At 40.0% G+C, this 27,512-nt stretch overlaps 2 protein-coding genes across 3 annotated transcripts in view; both read left to right on the plus strand.

Annotated features, from left to right (window-relative positions):
- kek3 (kekkon 3) overlaps nucleotides 1–20,438 on the plus strand; it is a 68,227-nt gene extending 47,789 nt beyond the window's left edge. The window contains exons 4-6 of one of the 2 annotated variants that reach the window (XM_065302362.1): nucleotides 11,270–11,320; nucleotides 17,557–19,228; nucleotides 19,302–20,438. In XM_065302362.1, coding sequence (XP_065158434.1) covers nucleotides 17,613–19,228; nucleotides 19,302–20,319 — 2,634 coding nt within the window. In that variant the 5' untranslated portion in view covers nucleotides 11,270–11,320; nucleotides 17,557–17,612 and the 3' untranslated portion in view covers nucleotides 20,320–20,438. The remainder of the gene's footprint in view (nucleotides 1–11,269; nucleotides 11,321–17,556; nucleotides 19,229–19,301) is intronic. The other variant, XM_065302363.1, reaches the window with a different exon arrangement.
- A 3,739-nt stretch (nucleotides 20,439–24,177) lies between these two features.
- On the plus strand, nucleotides 24,178–26,747 carry LOC135791965 (monocarboxylate transporter 1-like). Its single transcript, XM_065302579.1, has 8 exons — nucleotides 24,178–24,455; nucleotides 24,601–24,727; nucleotides 24,988–25,131; nucleotides 25,208–25,480; nucleotides 25,533–25,728; nucleotides 25,788–26,074; nucleotides 26,180–26,368; nucleotides 26,428–26,747. Exons 1-8 carry the CDS (start codon nucleotides 24,387–24,389, stop codon nucleotides 26,589–26,591), a joined length of 1,449 nt encoding a protein of 482 aa, XP_065158651.1. The 5' UTR covers nucleotides 24,178–24,386; the 3' UTR covers nucleotides 26,592–26,747.
- Nucleotides 26,748–27,512: the final 765 nt, after the last annotated feature.

Below are 27,512 nucleotides of genomic sequence, written 5' to 3' on the forward strand. Positions count from 1 at the left end.
TCCCAGCGCCATCTCACGACGATTGAAAGTATTATATTAAATTGCCTTAAAATATGCACTTTTCATCTATAAATATCCATATTCCCATCAAAATTAAGCACAAATTGTCCAAATTAAACGCTAAAACAGAACTGACAGTCGCTTAAATAATACTATTCCATGAGATAATAATATTCTTGCGATGTGAAGATATCATCTGCCTAAAATATGTATAAATTCATCGCCGTGAGCGAAACGAAATGGATAATAATTAAACAGTTTGCCCCCGAACGCCAATTGCACGTCATTACATTGCGTGGCAGGCATTCGCGTGGTTCGGTGGCGGGCTCCGTGCCCTTGTGATTTAATTACCTCGCTGTCACTCGACGCAACATCATGCGAATGCCCCCGCAGCACAGACGGCGCACCGCACGTGTCTTCCCATTAAGGCCTCACTGCCGACATGTCTATCCAAATATATACGCGCCGGATATATGTATGTGAATATGACACATATTGCACGGATCCGCCAAAGGGTGACTTTATCGCGGCGAAGCGCAATGCCCGAAATGATAATGACCGCAGATTGCCACGCACGCAGCGTTCGCGAATTTCCGGCGTGGTCGCATTTGTAAAATTTTGTTAATTAAAGGGATGAAACTTATATCGCTCAGCGTTACATTGCTTCCACGGGGCGGCAGCCAGCAACGAGCTAATTATACCACAGCGACGCGGCCCCGGATTGTAAAGACAGGTGTCTAATTGAAATATCGATCCGGGGTTTCACTCGAGTGTCTGCCTGCTGTTCACCGCAAGGGGTTACATCACGAAATGTTCAAAATTGAGGCTTGTGTAAACTATTTAACTCACCAAACACGGAAAATTTAAAAACTTTACTATTTTCTCATTTAAAGTAGATATATGTTAAGATATGTACTCGTATTGCGTAAGCAGTCGCCCTTAAAATATTCCGGTGTAACTCCTGCGGACAGGAATACCGAATGCGACACGATCACATATTCCAGTCACAGCACTGTCGTCAACTATTAATGTTAGTCCCGGCTCTCGACTGCCACAGTAGTTACGGCTCAAAATCAGATGGAATGTGCGGCCGCACACACCGCATGCCGAAGCGCCGAGCAAATCCTTCAAACTTGTATCACTAATAGAGTTATTACGCAAACATTGCGCCCAACCTCCGCCGGCATCCGCCCAACGTGTGAAATATTCAAATTTGTTAATTCCAGCATAAAATGTCTTTTGTGCGGCGCGCATTTCTAATCAGACGAAATGGAAACACAACTTTCGTTCTCGTCTTCAAGCCGAAATGCGTAATCCCAGGAGCACGTCATCAAGGACAAGATATAAATTTAATTAAACTTTATAAAACGCGATTTCGTCCCGGTACTGTTTAATAAAAATGTAATTTATTTTTACTCTCTTGTTCTAGACATAGTATGTGTCAATTATATCAATAAGATTCGTAATTTTATTTAAAAGAAATTAATTTTAGAAAGAATAGCTAATAATGCACTGTAGCGCCACCTCGGATTCAATTATTTAACTATAACTATGATTGAATCTCAATGCCAACTTTTTTTCATATAGAAAAAGACTGTATTTAGTGTTTTCTGGGCAATTATTCGAATTTTTCTCGCCGTAAAAACCATCCTTGGACTTTAACGAACATTTTAATAAAAAAATTAGCCAAATTGGTTTAGGCGTTGTTGAGGTATACGATTACCAACAGATTTTCAGATTTATTTTTATATTATAGAAGATTAATAGAATGGTGCCTGTATTATAAAAATGATTTTATAAAATACTAGCATTTGGCCACGACTTCATTCCGGTAGTGTTTAATAAAAATGTAATTCGTTTTTACTCTCTTGTTCTAGACATAGTATGTGTCCAAGCTATCAATAAGATTCGCAATTTTATTTTAAACAAATTAATTTTAGAAAGAATAGCTAATAATGCACTGTAGCACCACCTCGGATTCAATTATTTAACTATAACTATGACTGAATCTCAATGCCAACTTTTATCTTATAGGAAAGGGCTGTTTTTAGGGTTTTCCCGACAATTATTCAAATTTTTCTCGCTGTAAAAACCATCATTGGACCTTAACAAACATTTTAATAAAAAAAATTGGCCAAAGTGGTCTAAACGTTGTTGAGTTATGCGCTTACCAACAGATTTTCCGATTCATTTTTATATTATAGATTAGTGGAATGGTACCTTTATTCTAAAAATGATTATTTTACGTGAAAATTATGAAAAATTCACGAGGAAATCGCTGTAAAGTGATAAAAACATAAATCACATAAAAGTTATCGATTGAATTAAATTTAAGTTTTACACGAATTGATTCCTGATCATTAAGTTTTACTTAATACGAATGGGCGAACCTGGCGAATCGTATATCTTGATTGAATTGCCCAAGTTTTCCCATTAGCTGCGATGTCGTCGTCATTTTCTCTTCGATTTTCATCGCAATAAATTTCGATGATTTTTTATGCACCAAATTTTGCATAAAACGAGCGGAAATTTTCCAGAAACGCAGAGCGTTCCGTTTGATGAATTAATATTAATTAAAATATTCATTAGTTGTGCTGACATTCTTGCCTCCAGGTGGTAGAATCAAGCGCATTTAATAATGTCCATGCACGTCGTGCGAGGACAACGGATTTTAAATCCGTTCTGATATCCCGCTGGGAAGGATATTTCAGTAGTAATTATTTTCGCGTATTCATTCTAAATCTAAAAGATCGATCTTTGCATTTCTAATTAAATTCAAGCAATTTTTCGTTGTCTAAACTTAGAAATTTGCAAATTACACAACTGTGACTGTTTAATAATTACTTTCTGGACGAACAGAAATCCTGATGAGAAACTAATGTGAGCTTGTAATTTTCCAATCGATATACATGATCCAAAGTGGATTTGAATTTACATCCGTCCATTGCGCTAATTGTAAAGTCATACATAGTGTGAAGTTAACATGGATTTAATTTTACGCCCCGAAATGAAAAACTTTGCGCAGAAATTTATAGTTTCGTCGTAAAAGCAAGCGTACACGTAACTAGATGTTACGAAAAAATGAAAAGTATCTTCTTAAACTTTCCATCTCTCGAGGGCCTCTTTACCTGCAGCGGCTGCAAAAGAAAAACTCTTATCCCGTTTAGAACAAGTCGACATTTATTTCGCCTCCACGCAAATGCTCCCCAGCGGAAAATCGCGATTTCTTTTTTTAATTTAATTTAAACTGCGTTTATATCCAAAATGCAAAACGCAACGAAAATTCACCCTGTCAAGACCACAAAATTTCACCCCGAAATTAAAGAAACGATGAACCGGTAGAGATAACTACAGGTTAATTACACTTTCTTCGCAAACGGTGCATTAGCATCACGAAATATTAATGTCCGTTTCGGTGAAACTGAAACTCGAGAACACGAAACTTTTGAATTATGAACGCCCCCATGCATCAGCAGGTGTGCCATAGTAGAATAAACTTCTTGCTTGTTTTTTCTGCAGCACCCCGTATGGAAACGTCAGACAAACGGCCCGGAGACCGCCGCACGTCTATCTAATTAACCCTTTCCGCGTTACGCCGGTTGTTATAATTTATTCCATTTTTATTCGAGTGCTCGCTGCGTGGGGGCCGGCAGAACTGGAGCGTCCTCTGTCGTCCGCTGTTCTATGCATATATAACACGCACAGTGTGCACAGTGCACGAAATCAAGTCGAGCGCTTTCTAATTTAAAAGCCGAGGCGCGACTTTTCCGATTTTTATATTTAATTGGAAACGAAATACTCGAAAGGAAGAAGAACGAACGAACGCGTCTCGAAGCAGCGAGGAGGATTTTCATCGGGACGTGTGCATTTTAATTGAGATCGCCAGCGCTTGAAATTTTTTCAACTCAGTGTTTTTTTCTCCTCCTGCTTTCGTGTTTTTTTTTTTCAGTGTTTGCCAGTCGAGAGATACTCGTAGTCTAGTTGGCGACGGCAACGCCGGGGACAATGTGTCGGCGCGTTCGTTTTTCGTTTACAACAAACGAACAATTAGCATTTCGCTCGGTTTGTTTAACTTAAATGGTGTCGTTATTATCACGAGCTCGCAGAGACGCCGACGCGCAAATGGGAAATGTCTTTACCAGAGAAATAAAGTAATTAAAATTTTCCGTCTTCATATTTTCTCCTTTTCAGTGCGCTTAAAGGATTTCGTATTACAATTAACGCTCATCTCACATTAGAATACCCGCAAAAAATTTAATTTTTTACATGTAGGGAAAAGCGATTGAAATTCGGAAATTCTATTAGGCATGTACAACATTTGCTAAATTGGACGATCAATTGCATATTACTAATATAGTAGACCAGTGTCCCCGATGTAGTGTAGAACACTACTCGACGAAACAATGTGACAAATACCTAAATCGGATTATAGGCAATGAGCACCGATCCAATTAATATCAAAACAGTTGATTTAATTTCGATACCAGCCTGCGTCACATCCGTCACTATGTGTTAAGCGAACAACAGCGTTAACACCCGCGCTGACATCATCCGAGCTTACAGAGCTTCAGTGGTTTCAGTCAATCAACACAAAGATATTGTTTCTTCAAATAAAAAGAAAAAAAAAAAGATTTTGTGTCAAAATGAAAAAAATGTGTAAAAACTTTAAAAAATTATCAAAATCGTGTATAAACTATAGTATTTCACTTAATTATAAAATAAAAACTTGATAGAAATAAGTTTATGAATAAATATGCACAAAAAATCATTTATATTGCTTATTACTCTCTATAATACTAATCAATTCTTTGTTTTATTACCTATATGCCGTAAATATATTTTATCGCCCTAGGGCAACAAAATTTTACCGCCAAAGGGCAGGAAAACCTTTAAAATCTCAAAGAAATGATTCTATGGATAAATATAACGAAAAAATCATTTATTTCGTTTATTGTCCTCTACAATACCAATTAATGCAATATTTCATTACCAATAGGTGATAAATGTGTTTTACCGCCCTAAGGCTATAAAATTTTTACGGCCCTAAGGCAGGAAATTTATTAATAACCGCATTGAAATAATTTTGTGGATAAATATGCACAAAAAATCATTTATTTTGCTTATTACCCTCTACAATACTAATAAATTCATTATTTTATTACCTATAGGCCGTAAATATATTTTACCGCCCTAGGGCAACAAAAAAGACCCTTAAAAACGTCATATGAATAATTCTATGGTTAAATATGCCTACAAAAAACTTTTATTTCGATTATTGTCCTCTGCAATACTAATTAATGCAATATTTTATTACCAATATGTCATAAATGTGTTTTACCGCCCTAGGGCAACAAAATTTTTACTGCTATAGAGCCGAAAATTGATTAAAAACCTCATTGAAATAATTTTATGGATAAATATGCAATTTTATAAAAAAAAGCAAAGAAAAACTTCAAAATTAATCAAAATTGTGTATAAAGTATAGTATTTCACTCGGTAATAAAATACCATATTGTGCACGTTAAAAATAAAGTAATTTTGAATATGTAATTATCGCAACGAGCGAAAATTGAAAACAGACAATCGCACGCATTAATCGGCGGTGGTGTTAACCACAGCAGATGTTTCAGCGTAATATCGAATAATATTAAAATTAAATGAAATTAACAATTCAGCAATCCGTAATCGACAAATTCGAATCGCATTCAAATCGTTTGTGTGTTTATTACACAGCGTTTGTATTAATTTAATAATTATTCCACAACCATAATCATTTAAAACCGTTTCTGACCAATAAACAAATAAATTGTTTTCGACAAACAAGTTTAAAACAATATACCATGTGTTCGCAGAAGAATTTATTACGAAATTGTATTTTATTTAAGAGTTTGTAGAAAGTTGGCTGCTCGCGCTAGTTGAAAACTGAATTAAAAACAGCTTTAAAATTAATGCAGTTGCGCCGGACTTTGCGAAATAGTTCATAAACTGTGTCTTACGACACTTTTCAATTTAAAACAGCAAACTTGCGCTCGAGTATGCGATGCGCCTGCACTCGACCGGTATTAGTGCGCGCCGGGCGATAAAGAATAGAATTGCAAAACGCGGTTGATTTCGCTGTTTCGTTTATGTAAATGTTTTGTAATTGCGCATGTTTGCTGAGCATGCTTTGGCGAACAACAGCGGATAGAGCTGCATCTCGGGAATCCACGGGGGCGCGGCGAGGGTATTAGGGAATGTTTGTTTGGTAAAATAATAACGTTACACTGCGTCCCATTCTATGGGCGCGCACACAATGGGCGCTCGCACGCAATACGAACGTTATACATATATCAGATAATAACCACGGTATTACTGCGCGGATTAAATGGGAAAGTGCACATTCGAACGCGTCGCGGCGCTCGCGCGCGTTGTTGCTATCTGCATTCAAAACCAGTCGCGTCATTCCTAGTTTTAGCGCGTCGGGCCCATCGCCGCCCAAGGAGGGTGGAAGTTTGTGCCGCCAACAACACGAACTACTAGTGCTCCATTGTTTTCCGGCTTTGCAAAGATCTTTTATTTTGTTTATTACCCACTACAATACTGATCAATATAATATTTTATTATCCACAGGCTGTAAATATATTTTACCGCTCTAGGGCTACAAAAATTTGAATGCCCTAGGGCCGGAAAAGCATTAAAAACTATATAATAAATTATTTTATTGATAAATATGCCTAGAAAAATTATGTATTTCGTATATTGTCTTTTGCCATACTAATTAATATATTTTACCGCCCTAGGGCAACAAAAATTCATAGAAAACTGTTTTATTGGTGAATATGCAATTAAAAACTATTTATTTTGTTTATTACCCTTTATAATTGTAATCAATATAATATTTTATCATCTATAGGTCATAAATTTAATTTACCCGCCTAGGACAACAAAAATTTTACGGTCCTAGGGCAGGAAAACCATTAAAACCTTCATAAACAATAATTTTATGTATAAATATGCAATAAAAATCATGTGTTTTGTTTATTATCCTCTAAAATACTTATCAATTCAATTTTTATCAACTATAGGTCGTAAATATACTTTACCGCCCTAGGGCACCAAAATTTGTACTGCCCTAGGACAAGAAAGCGATTAAAAACTTCATTGATAACAAATTTATGGATAAATATGCAAACAAAATCGTTTATTACAATTATTACCCTTAATATTTCTAATCAAGTCAATATTTTATCACCTATAGGCCATAAATATGTTTTACCGCCCTATGGCAGCAAAATCAAAAAAAAACTTCATAAAAATTAAATTTACTAATTTATCCAATATTTTATAACCTATAGGTTGTAAATATGTTTTACCGCCCTAGGGCAACAAAATTTTTACTGCCCTAGAGCATAAAAACCCATAAAACTTCATAGAAAATAATTTAATGAGCACCTACCGTACTAATTCACGTCATTTGTAACTTGAGCAATAACAATCCACCTGAAACAAAACGAGGATATCGTTAATAATGAAATAAAACGCCGGCGCACTCATAACAGCAGTAACTATGTGTACATAATGCGGTGCGGGCGGCGGCGGCGGAATCAAAAGGAATTTGCCGGCTAGAGCGATCGTAAAATAGACGTTACTTCTGTAATTTAACATTCATACCATGGCCGTATAAAGTAACTCGACTGTAATTCTGCCCGCATTGTGGCCGCGAGACAATGGCGTACGCGCGGCGCGCTACTCTTGAACCACCGAACTTTGCACAACTCTCGCGCCATCGCACCCCCCGCCAATGTGTGTCCTTTCTTACCGGAACTTTAGGTAAAGTAATGGCCCATTCTGTTTTTCACCTTTGCTCCCAAGAGTTGCAAACTCTAGGTGCGGCTTGTACTTGGCTTTGTGTTATTTCGCACACAACTACACTTACGAGGTGTCTACTGCTGGAGTAGTGCCTTTGGGGACTTTCTGTTTTAATTTTACGATAGCCATTTGACGTCCTCTGGGGGAAGATAGGAGCCGGTGGTGTTTCAGATTTTTCTAAATGTCTCGCTAATGCATCCGGTGTTTTATTTGCGGCACGCGCATAAATATTCCTGACATTTTAATAAAGATTCCTAACAGGTACACACACGAGGCACGAAATTCAAGCAGAACATCCGTTTTCCACTCTCCCTGGCTGGCGATATATCCACATCTATAAATTTTTTTCTTCAGCCCGGAGAAAAATTCCGTGCTGGTAGTTTAAGAACGCGTTCTCGAATCAATCAAAAGATGCATACATATAAGAGGCACTCGTGGCCACTCGAGCAGAATGTTGATAGGATTTGGCCCGCAGCAGCAGAGAGCGCGCACGAATATCGATGTAGTAAATTTATTAAAGGTATCTACTACCGAGCATGAATTTATGCTCACTCTCGTAATATCCATCCAGCGCCCCAGCGAGCTGAGGTGAGGCCTCTGTGAATAAACCATTCAGATTTATACGCACATTTATGGTGCGCGTTTTATTCCGTGCGATTTTAGCCGAATTTTCCAATTTATTATTACTGCGTCAATATTGGGAACTTTCTAAACTAACAAACACTCAAGTTTTTATCGCTTGCACAGCGAATTTAAACTCATTGAATAATTGAGTCGTAAAATCATGAAACTATCAGTTTATTTATTGATCATTAAATTATACAACCCGACTCTTCAGCAGTTTGTTTTATTCGTCTAAGTAGCTCACAGTAATTCGTTTCTAACCTATAAATCGAGAGATGATTAAACCTGTCATAATCGAAAGATTTATATCGGTGTAAATTTTTATTCTATAGTGCAATATTCGCGGATTCGTGCGTAAAAAAAACGGAAAACTGCCGAGCGTGGAAAAAATTACGTAATAATAGCGCAGCGCGTCTTCATGAGCTTTCGGCTCGTCGTCTTGCTGGGGCCCATGGTAACGCTTTCAATTTTGCGCCTTTCACGTTCCACTCGTTTTTCTCGTCTCGGGCGTACCGGCCATTTTTCGTCGTTGACTCTGCGCATATATTGCCAACAAACCCGTTTGCCGTGCGGGTACTGAGGGGAGATCTTCATTTTCCATTCCCCTCTTTATAGTATTGAGTAATCCGGACACTTTGTGTGTCTACTGCGTCCTCCTCAACTATACCCGCAAGTAATCTTGCAATATTTTTGTCTTAAACACTTGCCGCGATCGTAAAATGAGAATTTCATCAAGCGCACATTTTAATTTCGTGTAAATCACATCACAAATCACATTAAATTCAAAAATTAAAGTGCGTAAAGTAATAAAATAAACATTTTTACAGCCCTAGAGCCACAATTTTAGAGTCGCGCATAAAAAAAAAAACGCGTCAATTTCATGACAATTACAGTGGTGACGGCAATCCTGTTACACCATTGAGAGCGCATAATGGACAAAGTATGTTGTGCTACTTTGGAGCGGTTACGTGGATAATTCTAGCGGCGCAAGTTTTAAAAGGATTGTAAATTCTTTGCCGCTGCTAACTAGTATGTATCAGTAGCCTGGCACACATTAAACTCGGGAGTTTTTAATGTGAAATACACTGAAATACGCTGCCATCGCCGATGCGCAACGTGTTACGTCGTGTTACGCCAACGTGTAGCGAAATGGGCCGACGAGAGGACAAGGGCATAAAATATTTAAGGTCCGTAATGCAGAGGTTTCGTTTCGTTTCAAAATTTTAAACGCCAGCGCGGAGGGTAAAAATATCGTCGATGAGATTTTGTCCTTGAGTATGTAGGCAACCAAGTATACATCAAATTGTAACCCGCATTTTCTCGTCAAAACACTTTTGCAATTAAAATTCAATTTCAACGTTGTAGAAACTTTGTAAAAGAAAGAAAATGATTTGATTTGTATAAAAACATCATTGATGAAAATTTATCCTTAAGTATGTAGGTAACCAAGTATACAGCAAATTATAACTCGCATTACCTCGTCAAAACACTTTTTGCATCGTCGATGAGATTTTGTCCTTGAGTATGTAGGCAACCAAGTATACATCAAATTGTAACCCGCATTTTCTCGTCAAAACACTTTTGCAATTAAAATTCAATTTCAACGTTGTTGAAACATTGTAAAAGAAAGAAAATGCTTTGATTTGTGTAAAAATATTGTCGATGAGATATTGTCCTTGAGTATGTAGGCAACCAAGTATACATCAAATTGTAACCCGCATTTTCCCGTCAAAACAATTTTACAATTAAAATTCATTTTAAACGTTGTGGAAACTTTGTAAAAGAAAGGAAATTATTTGATTTGTATAAAAATATCATCGATAAGTTGAGTTTTTGACCTTCAGTATGTAGGCAACCAGGTATACATAAAATTATAACTCGCATTCCCTCGTCAAAACACTTTTTGCATCGTTGATGAGACTTTGTTCGTGAGTATGTAGGTAACCAAGTATACATCAAATAGTAACCTGCATTTCATCGTCAAAATAATTTTTAGAATTAAAATTCATTTTAAACGTTGTAGAAACTTTGTAAAAGAAAGGAATTGATTTGATTTGTGTAGTATTTTGTTTGGAAAACCCACTTTCTTTGACTAATGTACCGAAACAACAAGCATCCCCGGCCGCAGAAAGAAAATAGTCAATATAAGTCACGAGAAGTTTGACGGTGTTGAAAGTAGCGAAATAATACACAGCGATACACGGATGCCACTGATGCATTCTAACATTACACATCGATACACGTTAGCCGTGGAATTGAGAGGCGCTCGCAGCAGCGGAAGGAGTCGCGTAAAAAATGGAAATTCGCTTCCTTCCACGACAGCCGATCGAGCGGAAAATGGATGAGATACATGCGACGGCGAGTCGCGCGCATCCGTTTTATCTTGTTTGCGAACCAATTTCTTATGAGAATGGGAAATTTTATCAATTCATACGCGAATTTATTATGCCACCGTTGCGGAGCTTACAACGCGCATGATTTTTTGATACAGCTGCCTTTCATGATTAATATCAGTCAATTTCTACAGCTAAGAACTCAAAATTTTTCGGCAAAAAAAAATCTACAAAAACTTTACCTGTTCGTAGCGAGATATTTTTCTTCGCGCAAAATAAATCTCTTTTAATACCCAATAAGTTACGAGTGTACGTATCTATTTCAATTTCTTGGTGCGATCTTGAAATATCGACGCTCGGTCGGTCATAAATTCCGCTGCACTTTTGTTGGCAGGGCTTTGTTGTCGTTTACTCCGAGCATTTTTACGTTCGTTTACAAAAAGAAAATTCTATTTTTGTTTCAGATTCACAAATGAAATGAAATCACATCGAAAAAAGTTCTCAACAACATGAAAGTAAGTAAAAAGAAAAAAATTATTTCGTTTGGTTTTTAGGAAACGAAATGAATTTGACTCACCATCAATCATTTCCATTAAATGCAAAATACAATCGTGATTCGAGTAAATCCAATTTCTCATTCGAAACTTGGGATAAGTCGTCGTCTTGGCGCGCGAGCGGAATCATTAATCATAATCGTAACATTCATTACGGCAATAATAATACTTGGCAATAGTAAAAACGGCGTTGTAATTAAGTGCCTTGCGAGAACTATTAAGCGAAGCGCCCTCTTCACTAATTGTGCGCCGTCTCCGAGGAGTTTCTTGGCAATCTCTGGATTGCGGTTGCATCTCCTCGGGACATATTCGAGCTCATCACGACAATAATTAGCGCCGCAATCACCGGACCGAGACACTTTCCGATTCCTTCGACTTGCTCTTTGGCCATGCCTCTCATTAGTCCGCATGGTAATTGGGAATATCTGCACGTACGTGCGGCCAACTTAAGGACACGCCGCCGGTGCGATTACATGTAATCCAGACGAGTGATTAGACGCGTGCGCACACGATACCTACGTGCACAACATATTATATTTCATCAAACGCTGATTAATCCCATGCCTACGCATTTGGTGCTCATATCTACGTACTTGTTGCATATATACATATAGTTGGCTATAATTGTCAGTGAAGATTGATTGCGATCGCACCGGCTGTGCGTTGATAAATCGAAGTGAGTGTTATTATTTTATGACGATTCCGACCGGTGGAGGTACTTACTTTGCGTCCCTTCCGACTACACAACTATGCCACTACGTGCCAGACCCTTTGCGCTGCCTTTTCCGCAGTCCTTAGTCTTTATAAATTATGGTGTAATCAATATGAAGACAGAGATAAATAGATAGACCTATAAAGTGACGTTGAGGGATGGCTCGAAATGAGTAAACCGATGTAAACGGCGAGCTTGGGAAGCCACTCGACCGAACCCTGTATTAACTTTTTGATGTTTAAACGATTTAGTACAAATTATTTTATATCATGTTATACGTAAACTGCATCAATTTATAAAAAAAAATATTTTTACTACTTTCGGTTTCAAACAGCTTTTTTCACTGTTTTTAGACATAAAAAGTGGTACTTTATACACGGACCGTGACTAAAGTACTTTATCTTACATTTCCCAGTAGCGTGCGAGTGAATTTTGGAGGTTTAAAGTAAAAAAATTCAAATATAAAAATTTAAACGTAGAAATAAAGTGAAAGTAGAAAAAATAGCTTTAGCAACACGTGGCTAAAGGTGATTAAACACTGGACGACAAAATTTCGTGACAAAAACTCACTTTTACCCACTTGTTACTTAATAAACTATTACTAATTTTTTTTCTCTGAAAAATACTAAAAAAAAAACATATGCACTTATGCAAAATTAATAAATCCCTTTGGAGTCTTAATTTTTCATTTGGTTGTAGCCGAGTCATAAAGGACGCTTTCACTTTTTACGAGCATAATGTCCCTGTACGCATAAAGAAAAAAAGCAGCGCGCGCTCTGCACACTCAGGATACATCAACCGCAGTAGACGCACAGTATTAATATGCCCGTGGACGAATTCATACTCTTTTTTATGTAAACAGCCAGGGATATGAATACATGAATGGATGGCAGGGACGCAAAGATCTCGACGCCCGCCTGTCTCATTTCCACGACACGATTTTGACGAACTCGCTGGAAATTGACTGAATTCTCACATATTTCATATTTATCTTATACGGGACGTTGCCATAGCAACCCATCCGCATTGATTCCACGTTCTATATATTTATTAGATTATAAATTGGCCTTCTTACCGGTGTAAATCAGTAAATCACTAACAAACAAACAGGATCCGAATGGGATTGAATAAAATCACCGGCTGGCAATGGCGGAGATTAAATTAGATCACTCAGTATGCAAGAGAGTGTTGTGTCAATCGTGAGCGGGCGGCATGTGTGGACGTCGTTTGCGGGCGGCGCATGCACCCACCCCCGCACCATTCGATCGATAAGACTCGTAAAAATCCGGCGTAATTGCGTGATGTGAATATTTTTGGACTTTAATGAAAATGTATGTTTATTTACGGCGCGGGAAACGTCAGTAAAAAAAGAAAATACGCATACAGGGCTTGGGGGCTCAACATTGTGATATCGCTACCGACAACAATTCGGCAGTGAAGCGACTGAAGCCGGTCACGTATGTTCGATGTTGGTTCACGTATAAAACTTGGGATTCGTCGCCATATTAGCCCGATGTATCGCTGAGGCAATTATAGAATTTTACAATATCCATTTATATGGAAATGCAGCCGACGCTGGCTGCGTACAGTTTTGAATTTCATCATCAGTGCGTTGATTTGTTATGTATGCACTTTTGAATATTTCATATGGTCGCTATCAGTTATTTATTAAAGCGCACTTATGTTGCGTTCATTTTTGAGTTGGAGATTTTATCCGACTTTGAGTTGCGCTCTGTATGTACGGCTATAATTCGCATATGAAAGCACCACGTAACACGAGGAAAGGTGCGAAAAATCGCGGCGATAAAGTAACACGTTCATGGTTTTGTCAGCGGCTGTGTTTTATAGACTCTTACGTTCGTACACCTTACACTTGTTCTGCAGGAGAACGAATTTCTTTCACATCAACAATAACATAAACGAAAATTGCTCGTAAATTGGCAAAAAATGTATTTTACGCTATATAGAGTATAGAAAAATACTTTTCAATATTTTTATAGCTTATCTTATAGAGAATTTTCAAAAGATTCAGAATTTTCAATCCGTTCATTTCTATCGCTATTAGTTTTTGCGATATTCGCAATCAAAACAACAATTTGACACTTTTTTCACTATTATCTCTTCATTCAATGAATTTATAAAATTTAATCGTTTAAATTTTATTTTGCACTATTTGCAGTATAGAACAAATACTTTTTAATATGGCTTATCTTATAGAGAATTTCCCAAAGATTCAGAATTTTCAATCCGTTCATTTATATCGCTTCTGGTTTTCGAGATAATCGCAATCAAAGTGACACTTTTACACCATTTTTTCACTATTTCCTCTTGATTCTATGAATTTATAAAATTTAATCTATTTTTTTCATTTTGCACTATTTTCAGTATGGAAAAGTACTTTTTAATATGTTAATGGCTTATCTTATAGAGAATTTCCCAAAGATTCAAAATTTTCAATCCGTTCATTTCTATCACTTTTAGTTTTTGAGATATTTGCAATCAAAACAACACTTTGACAAAAAAAAATCAATATTTTCTCTTGATTTCATGAATTTTTAAAATTTAATATATTTTATTTTATTTTACACTGCTTCCAGTATAAAAAACTACTTTTTTAATATTTTAATAGCTAATCTTGTAGAGAATTTCCCAAAGTTTCAAAATTTTCAATCCGTTCATTTCTATCGTTTTTAGTTTTCCAGAAAATTGCCATCAAAACGACACTTTGGCACAACCTTTCAATGTTTCTTCTTCATTCAATGAATTAATCGTTTATTTTGATTTTGCATTATTTTCAGTAAAGAAATAATACTTTTAATAGCTTATCTTATAGAAAATTTCCCAAAGATTCCGAATTATCAATCCGTTCTTTTCTATCACTTTTATTTTTCGAGATATTCGCAATCAAAGCAACATTTTGACATTTTTTTTCACTATTTGCTCTTGATTCAAGGAATTAATAAAATTTAATCTATTTTTTCAATATTCCCATGTAAACAAATGCCTAAAACCAAAATGCTGTAACACAATTTCCAAATCAACCGATACCGATACCCAACAAAACGCGCACGCAATTTATATTTATTCAAACCGTCGAGGGGGTGGCAAGATTTCCATGCGGAATGCCACACGCTCGTGCCTTCCGTGCCGAAACGGCGGGGAAGCAAAGAATGCTAATTGAGGTTTAAGTTCCAATTTCTTTGTGCAAACCATGAATATTTGGGCGACGCTAGCGCGCGCGAACGAAGAAAGTCTAACGAGGCATCGATGCCGCCGCCGCCCGAGAGGACTAAGCGACTAAGGAAAATTTGCAAACGTCCCGCCTCTACGGTGTCTCGACTTTCTAAACATTCGCCATTATTTTCCCCTTCAGCTGCCGTCTTTGCTCTCCGAAAGCCTAAATGCACATATAGATTCAGAAATCTACAGGCTGTTAATAATTAAATCAATAACCCACATAAAAATTAATAAAATAAAATTTCCATCTAAAACTATTAAAATGGTTTATATTTTACATTATAAAACAAAGTTGTAGTAAATTGGCTTAGTGAGCATGTGTGCACGAATTAAGTTAAAGTTTTAATCTGCTTTAGACACGTTGTATGTGTAAGCCCGCATGTCGCAACTTGTTTCAGCATGTTACCTCGCGAATTTAACTTTATCGTGGGTTATTTATTCACCCCGACTGATTTGTTTTCCCAATAGTTTCACAATTTAATTACACACTTGCTATTAACTCCGCACCTACGACGCTGCGACGTCGGTGCGTTGATGATTATTTTCCTCCGCAGCAGCTGCAAGCAGAGGCAGATTTATTGATTAACCGTCCAATAATAATTAGTGATGATAGTGGCATTAATAGTTTAATGTTAATTACGGAAGTTACGGTGGCGCGTTTTCAACTTCTGACGCTCAGCGCAAACTAAAACCAGAGTGATCACTTTGAGAGGATGCGAGGAGGATCCTCATCGATATTCTTGCGGCGCTGAGGGGAGGAAAAATGCGAGATTGCGTGCGGTCTACCGTTATTATCCTGTTCAATGGGTAAATTATAGTTGGGTTCGGTTTAATGTATCATTAGCGAGGTCAGCATCTGCTCGTGATCGCCCTTTGTGCGAGTGATCCGCACACGTCGCGAAAGCGATTACTTTATGCATACCTATACTCAACTCCTGCCGCAGTGGTTTTGAATATTGCAGTATTGTTTGTTAATAGACGCCGCAGGACGTTCTCCTGAGCATTTTGTAATTACTCTGCGCGGCACGCAGCGGTGCATGGCGCATGGCGCGCGGCCAACTTGCAATTTTCATTAAGAGTTTCGCTTCCGTCAACAACGTAATTACGTCGCCATGCCGACGATAACAATTGGCGAGAGGCTTTGATCTGCATTTCTGTTCCGTGAAATGTGCTACAACTTTTGCATGCGTGTCAAGTTTTACAACAAGCCTTTGTTATGCGCAATCGTCAAAAGTTCATTACAATATTTCAACATCAAACACACTGTAATATTTTCCATTTATACCCTGCAATAATTGAGTCTGAAAACAAGTTCGTGCATGTATGAAATGTATCACATGTAAAATACGATCTTGTTTATTACCCAATATGCCTTGTCTTTTCGTACCTGTGCAGGCAGCATCTCCCGACGGTATTTCCTTTTGTTGAGTGTATTAGTGCAATATCGTGGCGTGTGCGCAAAAATTGCATTTATTAAATATTAAAATGTATGCGAACGTCACGACGCGTTTGTATCAATTTCGACGCCGCTGTCGTAAAACGCTCGTTCCGCAATTCCGCAACGTATCCGAGTTAATAGCCAGCGACAGTGAATCAAAGGGTACGTAATTAAATGGGACAGGGTGCGCCTGTAGTTTAAGCCATTTTTAGTTTCGCGCGCGGCGCGTTTGCATGATGCGAAAGATTAAAATGGAAATTCTTAAGTCTTCAGTGAAATATGATAGTCCTTATTTGACGGGCGCGACGCAAAGGCCAAAACCGTCTGATGTTAAACAGACGGGTGCGAAGCAGAGGAGCCCGTCTGAATACAAATAAACGCGTGCGCGGAGACGGGATGATGATTTTGCGCGACGGTGGTATTGAAAGCCCTCAAGGAGGCGGCGACGCTGCCGCCGCCCAACGCCCGAAGTGGTTTAAAAGAGACGCGGACTTTATGAAACTTTCACGACACGACCTGCACACACAAGTTTATCGCACCTTCTTTTGATATCAACAGAAGAAAAAAAAACGCGCAGGGCAGAAAGTGGCCACGCAATTAGTTAGAAGAATATTTTCGTTAATGAAGTAGTCTCATCCGGAGGCGAATGTACATGCGCACGCCTCCAAAACGGAGCAATTAAAAGCGACGTCGACTTGTTTGCGCGCAGCAAATACACAAAAACTAATGAATGTTTGCTGAAATTATATTTTCTGTTTGACTTGGAATACGTATGTTGATTCATCCCCGGTGTTGTGTTGTATGTTGCAGGTGGTTGCGGAAAAAATGGAAAGCGATGACGACGACGGCTACTACAACCAGCGTGCATGCTGCTGCAGATCGATGTAACCGAAGCGTGGGCGAGCAGAATGTACCGGCCGGTGCGCATTTTTCAACTCGTTGTCCTCCTTGGTTTCTGGCTGCGTGTGCTCGTCGCCGACTGCCCACGCCTTTGCGAGTGCAAGTGGAAGAGCGGGAAGGAGTCGGTGATATGCCTCAGCGCCAATCTGTCCGTGGTGCCGATGCACCTGGACGCCGGCACGCAGATACTCGATCTGACTGCCAACAATCTCGTCGCCATAAAGCACGACGAATTCAGCCAGGCTGGGCTGCTCAACCTGCAGAAGATTTACGTGTCCAAGTGTCGCCTGAAGACGATCGATCGCTACGCGTTTCGGAATTTAATAAATCTCGTCGAGTTGGATCTCAGCTATAACGCGCTGGCGGCGGTGCCATCGCACGCGCTTGACTCGATACCGGAGCTGCGAGAGTTGAAACTGAGCGGGAATCCGATCCAGCGGGTCGGGCACGACGCCTTCGTGCACGTGCCGCAGTTGGTGCGCCTGGAGATGTCCGATTGTAAAATTTCCAGCATCGAAACACGCGCGTTCAAAGGCCTAGATCGTTCGTTGGAATGGTTGAAGTTGGATAAGAATAAACTCGTCGATGTGGGTGCTAGTTCGTTAACTATTTTAGAAAACCTCCACGGATTAGAATTAGCTGGTAATCCATGGAATTGTTCATGTGGTCTACGTCCACTTCGGGAATGGATGGTGAGGCGTAATGTACCCTATGGTATACCTCCTGTTTGCCAACAGCCAAAAAGACTCCAAGCCAGACCTTGGGACAAACTGGATCTAGATGAATTCGCTTGCGTCCCGGAGATCTTTGCGTACGATTCCAAGGCGCATGGCATCGAGGGACGCAACGTCACGATGACGTGCCGGATTACCGGCATACCGGAGCCGAACGTGCGGTGGATGCTCAAGAACAAAGTGATCGCCAATCTGTCCGGCACGCCGTATTCGAACGGCAAAAAGTTGTACATTGTGCATTTAGAGAATAGTTCCAGTGATCTGACGATACTCGCGGCGGACGTGCAGGACGCGGGTGTATACGTGTGCGCGGCGGAAAACAAAGCCGGGCGGGTTGAAGCCAGTGTAACACTAGCGGTGTCGCGTAAGCCACCCGATGGCCCGCTGGGCAGTAAAGCTCTACTGATAAGTGTAATCGCCGGCGTTCTCTTCGTGCTATCGGTGTGTCTCGTCTCGCTGTGCGTGTTCACGCTGCGCAAAAAGAATATGAACAGGTGGCGGAATCGGACGTGTCGCAGCGGTGAGGACGATTACGAAAAGATCGAAATGGGCCGCAAGCCCGCGGAGAACGCGAACGGCCGCGTTAATACCGGCGAATTAGCATTGGTGAGCAGAAAGAATGGGGATTATCGAGTAGTGCCGGGTGCTGATACCGATCAGGAGCAGGAGGAGGACGACGACGACCCCAATCATGCGGCGGCCAAAAAACAACGCGAGACTACGTTCTGGAATCCGCCGCTGCACGACACCAAGATCGAGACCCAATGGGACTCGGGCGATCGGCTAATAGATAATCAAGAGGATTTACACATTCCTCGCCGTTCCAAACTCTCCACACCAGAGACAAGGTAATTTTTTAAATACCCTATTGAAATACATCCAAAACCCGTTGTTGTAAATGGCGTAAAGTTAAATTTTCAGTGTTGCTCTTTTTTCTAGAGACGATTTAATGAAAAATCCCACTTTGACGTCTGGTACATATAATGCGTATCAGATGCCGTCGACGTCCACCGGACGCACGCTTCCATCCCTTCCGATCAGTCAACGTAGCAAAACAAAAGAACCCACGATATACACCTCAACATTCTCGACGGATTTGTCCAGCCTGCTGGAGAGCGACGAGAAAAAGTACCCGGACCTGATCGAGAACTCGCCCAATAAATCCAACAACAACTTTGTGCCCACTAAGGCCAATAGTGAAGGTGGTAGTGTCAACGACATCAATGAATTATTCTGTACGCTACCCAGAAAGAGGGCGCTGGCCCATAACTCGAGATATACAAGCACGGATAGTCAATCACCATTACTGGCGGATAGCAGGTATGGCAGCAGTGGTGGTGAGAGCAGTTCCTCGTCTTCACGACGCCTCAGCGACCCGCATAAATACCCCAACCTGAATAAAACCAGAGTCAATCATGCCAATCAAGGCAGGTCCAATAGTTACATGAATCTGACTGGGGACACCCGTCAGAGGACCTCTGTCCCACCATCACCAATTCGAGAAAGAGAGATGTCAGCACTCCAGGCTGGTAATTGCACTCCCCTGCTGGATATCGCTGCTCTTGAACATCGTATTGCTATTGCTAGACAACCTACACCATCACCTAGCAATCCCCAGCCCCAGACGACCAACCTCAATACCTACGACTACCATGCAGCTCAACTGGAGCGCTTCCTCGAAGAGTATCGCACGCTGCAAAAGGAGCTCACACGGATGAAGGAGACGTGCGACAATATGAGACAGGACAAATACCTTGATCCGATGCACAATAGCCTACCGGTGTCGCCGTCAACGTCCGAACAGCTTAAACCCACATCGCCCAACTCGAACAATCCGGGCGCGCTCAGCACGGTCAACAACTTCGACAGTGATCTGACGCGCTATTTGCTAAAGTCCTCACCGAAATCAATTAATAACAGCGGACTATTTAACAATTAAGCGGACGCATCACTTTGTACATAACATACATTGACATAAACATAAACAGAGAAAAGTCTAACAACCTTAACACAAATGTAAAACAATTAAACAAACTTGATTGATATAATTACCTAAAACTATAAATTCATTGTTAAAATTACCATTGTTAAATGTTCATGGCGATAGAACTTGTATAGGGACTATATTTGTGATATTAATTAGTAGAGTTAATTAACGATTCACTATTGTATATTTACTTGCAAACCGAAACAAATGGCAGGCTAACCTGAACCGACAACCAAAACATGGTCATCACTGATTTTGAAACGAGAATACCATTTTACCCGTTTGTAAAATAATTGTTCCCATATACGTAATTCGCATCCTTTATATAAAAAAAACTGTGAAATATAATTAATGCGCCATTTCATTATGTTCCCCTGCCACGTCGCGTAACGATTCCAGGACGAAATTGCAGCCGCCGGCGCTGTAATTAGAACCAGGCAAGACGGAAGTTGATAAAATTAAGGAGCAAACGTCAACATGTTGCGCAAATAACGTCGAAATGAAATGTGACGAAAGTTATTTTAACTTTATTTGCATTTTCCAAGGTAAGTGAAGAATTTTTTTCTCCGGGAACATCTTATTTTATACTCGATTATCTTATCCAGACACTAACGGCCGCCATTAATGTTTGCGCTGGCGTTTAGTTTAAACCCAGCGCGATATTTCACGCGCAGTTTTCGGAAAAGTGGCCTGTTTGATATATTGACACCGGCATATATCAATAAGTCAGAAGCATGCCGAGATCAAATAAAGCGGTACAAAATGGCGTAATAAAGAAGAGCGAAGGTCTGAACGCACGCTCATCGCCACGCCGCGAACCCAAAAGACTATATTATGTATATGAGGTAATAAAACCGCGACTTGCCTCCGTAAGAAGCCGCCCCCGAGTGAAATTTTATGTGCGAAAATGCGCTTTTTGTTATCTACTTACGGGCTGTAATTTTTACACACTCCGTATATTCTTATCGCGTCTTTTACAGGTTGCGCAAACGAATATCAACGAAATGGAACGGATTGATGAGAAATCACTCCCAGTGCACGAGTGCACGCAGGGTGAAATCATCGTTTCGACTGTCTACTCTTATTTTCGATCAATTGAACGCAAAATTGGTAATTGCTTTCGCGCAGGAAGTTCGCCGAAAATCAGTCAAGTAAAAAATTTTATTTTTACGATGTAATTGACAGAAATGCAGCAGTTTTAGTAATGAAATCCGAACGTGAGCTTCAAAAACTTTTCCCGCGCGTAATGTATTTATGTATCAGGTCGATGGAATTTATTATAATATCATAGTTTGTGGATTTGTGGATTTGCGGATTTGTTAGCGCAACTGTTGCGCAGAATAAAATTCGACGCCGCCACCGCAGCCATTGCTAACCGTATATATACGATTTCGCTCGGCGGTTAAAACCCTTCAGCCGCGCCCGCAAAAAATCGCTCCTGAGCTGTGTGTAGCTCTAACTTGAGCATGCCATTCTGGCTGCTGTGCCGGCGGCGGCGGGCGCTGTCGGTTTAGAGTTTCCGCAGTTGCTTTCAATAAAGGATTTCGTTTCAATTCGCTTTTTTAAGCGAAGCGAGTATTTTCTAAATCGCTCGCCGAAATCTGCTGTGTGCGCGATCGAAAAATAAATAAGTTTGAAACTTTGCGCGAATGTTTACTAGCTTCACCCACCTTACACACGATATTTTTGCATTTTTATTGAATACGCTCGACGTTTTCATTAGTACGCGATACGTGTATTGTTTTTACGGCCAGTGGAATGAAATGAAGCTATTCCGCAAGGTGCAAAATGAATTTTATTGCGTTAATTAATTCGGCGCTGATGATTTTTTTGCATGTCGTGTGCGTGCGAGACTTTTCATTTGGTTAATGCCACTTTGCACGTTCATTTCTAACTTTTTTCTTTCTTCTAATCTGGTTTTATGCGGCGTGTAAGTTACACGTTCAATATTCATCAAGAAAAAATGAAATTATAATAATAGAAAGGCGAAAAAAAAAAAAAAAACAAAAAAATACACGTGAATGAGGTGCGTGTCAATATGAAATATACTCTGATTTTATTTTAATGAAAGAAAGCGCCTGATTGTTATTAGCAGGAAAGTGAGTTAGTAGCAAATTTCATTAAACACTCGAAAATGTAATCATTTTTTGTTGGCCCCGAGATTTGCGCTTTTTGCAAGCCAACACTATGAAGAAATTATATAATAATGCTCGGCGATCAATAATCTTCTAATTAATCATTCCGGAGAGTCTTACAACTCGAGCACGGCAACAGAAAAAATCATATGAACTTATTTCGTGCATACACAATGTTTAAAGCAAAATTAACAAAAAAATTAAATATTATATGAGGTGTATAATGCAGGATTATGAACACATGGTATGTTGAGTAGGTAAGATAAGAAATAACACACTAACAATAATGGAAAAAACGTTGCGGAGGAGAAAAAAACGCTGAGCGCCGACGCGCTCCGTTCCCGGATTGTGAATGGCGGGCGCGTGGGAAAGTGGAAATGTGGCGGAGGTCGGGAAATGGCTGCACCTTTCATCTAATACGCCGGCACGCGCTCGTAAACTCGAAAGAAATTCGTGTTTGTTGTACACGCGCACTCAAAGCGCTTCCTTGTAAATTGTAAACTTTTCTCGTAAATTAATTTGGGCCATGCCGAAGCGTTGCATATTAAATACATATTACTACTCTAATGAAATCTTTCCACACGAGTTGCTTATTCCTTGCGCGCGCATTATATTTGTGTGCGCGCACGCTGGAAATAGAAAGCATTGTCATTTCCATTTTCCTTCGCTGCGCTATTTCTTTAACAGTTCGCAGACTGCCGGGCGCTAAATTGCAACAGCACATAAAACCAACAGACGGGGCGAATCCGCGCACGTTCACTAATGTTTGACACGTTTTATAAAGCTTGCGCATGCAGCTGCTTTATTTATTAACACAAAAAATCCCCGAAATGTGCGCTGCGCGCATCAAAAGAATGATAATTTCGAGAATTTCAACATGCGCCCAAAAATCGTCACGTTGTAATCAGTCCGAAGGCGTTTCCGTGACGAAATTAACATTTCTAACGCGCGACACTGTAATTCAGAAAGCTAATGCGCAAACACGAGATGCAAACGAGCGGGAATTAAATCTTCAAACAAACGCACTGCCATCAAATGCAACGATTCATGAGCGAGTAAATTTTATGTTTCGTATTGAATTAAAAACCATGGGATTATTGCCCAAACAGCCGAAAGGGTATAAAGGGGCATAAAGTTTTTCACGCCGTGGCGTGAGCAATATGCTATTCGTAATGCCGCTCCTCTTTTGTTGGTAAATCGCGCACATACCAACTCGAAACGTCCAAATGGAAGCGGCGGCGCGGCGGCGGCGGCAGTGGTGCTGGTGGCGGTGGCAACTCGGCGCATCGCTCACTCACACAACGTGCGTACACTATAAGCGCACTGATTACGTAATATTTGGCACTTTGAAATGGAAATTAGGCCGTTTGGATGTAGCGAGTCTTTATTCAAATTTCCAGCGAGCAGCCAGCGCGCCGGAATGCGCAACATTCAGCTGTTGCGTTTATTAAAAAAGAACCAGAACCATAAACATTGATGAAATATCCACATTTGCATCGAGTAGCTCACGGAAATATTATTTTTTCAATACAATCAAATAAAATTTTCCACAATTTTCCACAAAAAAAAATCAGAATTTCTAACGCAATATTTACTATAGACTTAAGTCATTATCATTATCACGAGACACTATAAAACAGCTCCGTAATCCCATCAGTCGTCAGTTGTTACCTGACAACGCACAAGTTACAAGCAATTACTGTCGAGTCCCAGCAGCCTCTAAAATATTCATCTTCAATCTTCAATTCCGTCGATAACATCGATAAAATCAACGTTGATGATGTCTTATAGTGTCTCTTTACTCCCAACACAACACCCAATAAAAGCAAAACACCTCCACGGGGCATTATTAACGAAATCAAATTTGCATAAGTTGCTGTCGAGATGATTGAATGGGAGCCCGTTGAAGGCGGATGGGGTTACATGGTAGCACTAGGACTTAGCCTGGTCTATGTAAGTACCTGCTGCATACAAGACGCGCGCGTCTTTTGCAAAATAAGAAAATATTATGTAAACTATGTGAGCGCGCGCCTGGAAATGAAAAGGTTACATTTTTGCTTGGTCTTTTTCCGCCTCGGCGTTTGTCATCGCGAAATAGAGTGTCACCATGGTGCCGTTGTACGCCTTCGGTCTACTTTTTGCGGACTTTCTGCCGACAATGGGAAATGCAACATTCGCGACGACACTATCGAACGGCATTTATAACACAATGCTATCTTTCACAGGTAAGAGCGCAGTGAGTGAATGAAATATGTGTTGTCTGTTGTCGGTTACCAAGCGACTGGCGAATTTCCAGTGTTGGCCAAATAAATTATGAGCAATTAAAATCTAATTCGTTTATACGGCTCGCAAACGCGACATGTGATTGCTAATTGCTAACGTGCTTAACGCTGCTTAATCCTTTGCACACCCAACGTGATGTCATAGTTTTTTTTTCTATTTTGTTGGCTCAGTAAAAAATAACTAAATTTTTCTCCCCGCGTAGGATTAGCAGCGAATATTTTATTGCAAAAATATTCCACTCGTAAAGTCGCTGCGTTGGGAACGCTTTTCTACTTTATTGGCTCGTTTGGCATCGTTTTTACAAAGACACTCGCACAATTTGTATTCTTCTACGGAGTCATCCAAGGTATCAATCAATCTTATCTTATTTTACGATTCACGAGCATATTTAAAGTTTATTATCGTCGATAATGTTTATTAAGGACTCGGATTCGGTTTACTGATGCCTGCCGCTTTTACAAGCTTCAACGCGTACTTTATGCGCAAGAAAAACTTCGTAATGGCGTTGTGTCAAGCTGGCATCGTGGCGGTGACGTTGGCGTGGCCAACAATTACCGAACAGCTATTAGAAGTTTACGACTGGCGAGGTGTACCATGTATCTTCGCCGCATTGAGTCTAAACTGTTTCCTGGCGGCGCTGTGTTTCCATCCGATCGAATGGCACTCGATAAGACGCATACAACCTTCAAACGATGGTAATTTTCCTTTTTCAAAAAAATCCAAACAAATTAAAACAAATTATTTCAGACAGTGCACCAACAGAAATTAATAAGACCACGAGTGAGATTGAAGTCCTTTTAGAGAAACAAGCCGAACGGAAATTACCACATGAAGAAACTTCGCCAGATTCGATAATCACCGACGGTAACGTGACATTTCCGAAGAATTTTGCTTTCAGGCGAAATCGTCAAAGATCAACGAGTTCGCCGAACGGAAATGCAACGTAAGTTCGAAATTGCACTTGGATTCAAGGAAAAATATCTATTTATGCTATTTACACAGGAGGCAACTATGCGATTCGCTGGATCTATTCACAGATTGGCGCTATTTGAACATGGCATTCGGCTTATCATTCTCGTACACGTCGGATTTCATGTTCATATCGATGTTGCCGCTGCTAGCCGCAAACAAAGGCCGTAACAACGATGAGGCAACCCTCATCATGACAATTTACTTCTCCTTCGACTTGATATGCAACCTCTTCCTGCCCATTCTCAACTACCTGGTGCAAATCAAGAACAGATATTTGTTCTTAGGTGGCACTGTGCTGTCAGCGCTGTTTCGGATCGGTATGTAATTAAATAGACGCTCAAAACTCAACGCAGACAATGGGAAACTAATTAATTTTTCTTTTCTTCTCCGGGCGATGTTCAATGGCTTCACCTGGCGGGCAGCTCTCACACTTGGCGATTCCTACACGTGGCTGTGTGTGAACGTAGGAGTTTTGGGATTTTTGCGCAGTTTCATCCAGACACCGCTGCCGCTTGTAGTCGCCGAGACGTACGGCGAACGTTTCACCAGCGCGTTTTCTTTGTATATGGTCGTTTGTGGGTTCGTTACACTAATTTACGGCCCTCTAACAGGTTCGCATGTGTTTCGCGTTCGCGCAGGTGTGCGGATAATATAAGAATATACATTTCAGGATTAATCAAATTCATGACAGGCAGCGATGAGCTCGTTCAGCACATGCTCACGCTTCTCTACGTCCTTTGCGCCATTACGTGGAGTGTTGAAATGTGCTTCTTTCCGGCAAACAAAGCGCCGAGGAAATGCAACACCATTAAAATATCCAAGAATTTAATATAATATTATATATTCGTGCAGAAATGTGTAAAATGCAAAAATATTGTATTAAATCTTAATGTGAAATTATTTCCGCCTGCCAGAGACGTTTTTAAACGTCGGAGCATTACGAATTATGATAAACGAGCGCCGAAATTAAATGTATATTCATTCGAATAAGCAATGTTATTGCACGAAGTGAAAATTAATACTTCATAATTAATAATGTGAAACTAGTGAATTTGACGTGCGTGTGATGTACGATGAAAAAAAAAGCGGCCTGCGCGCGGCACTGACACATTGTCCAGTCTAAGTTGATTAATGGATTAACCGTGCCACTGTTTCGTATGACGGTCCCATTAGGCCAGCAACTTAACTTTTATTTTAAGTGCGACATTGTTTTGAAAGAATTCGAGATTTTTTTTTGCTGCTTTCATTTTTCGCGAGCACATTTCAAACGCACATGATCCCCAAAAGTGCCACTTTGAAATATTTTTCTCCCTGGCAGTTTTCTTGACTCCTCTGACTGAATCATATGTTGCTGCATGATGTCTGACTGCCGGCAGGGGGACGGCGAGTTTAATGAAAAAACTTTTCGCACTTTTCAAACGCACGCCCGGATCTCGTCGGAAGTTTTCCAGTTCCATCGATTGTCGACGCTTGTCGAGATTGCATATGTATGAATGTGTACTCCGCGAAAGGTGCGAAACGAAAACAACGAATAAGTTATAAAGAACTCATTTCGGTTTAAATAAGCGAATCGCGCGCAAATTATTTATCGTCACAGCGGACGACGACTTTACGCCGTGCGTACGCCATCGCTCAACTTGTTATGCACTCTCTCGATGTTCGCGCGAAGAATATTTAACAAACTTACTTGTTTGTACCTTGCGCACGGATACCACCTTCTTTCTCCCCTTTTGCAAAACGCCTTAAGCTCGGCGT

This window comes from Atheta coriaria, unplaced genomic scaffold (genome assembly GCF_025399875.1).
Source record: "Atheta coriaria isolate IRGN ID8LTWV9N9 unplaced genomic scaffold, Caltech_Dcor_3.1 hic_scaffold_5_pilon, whole genome shotgun sequence".
NCBI classification, from domain to species: Eukaryota; Metazoa; Arthropoda; class Insecta; order Coleoptera; family Staphylinidae; genus Dalotia; species Dalotia coriaria.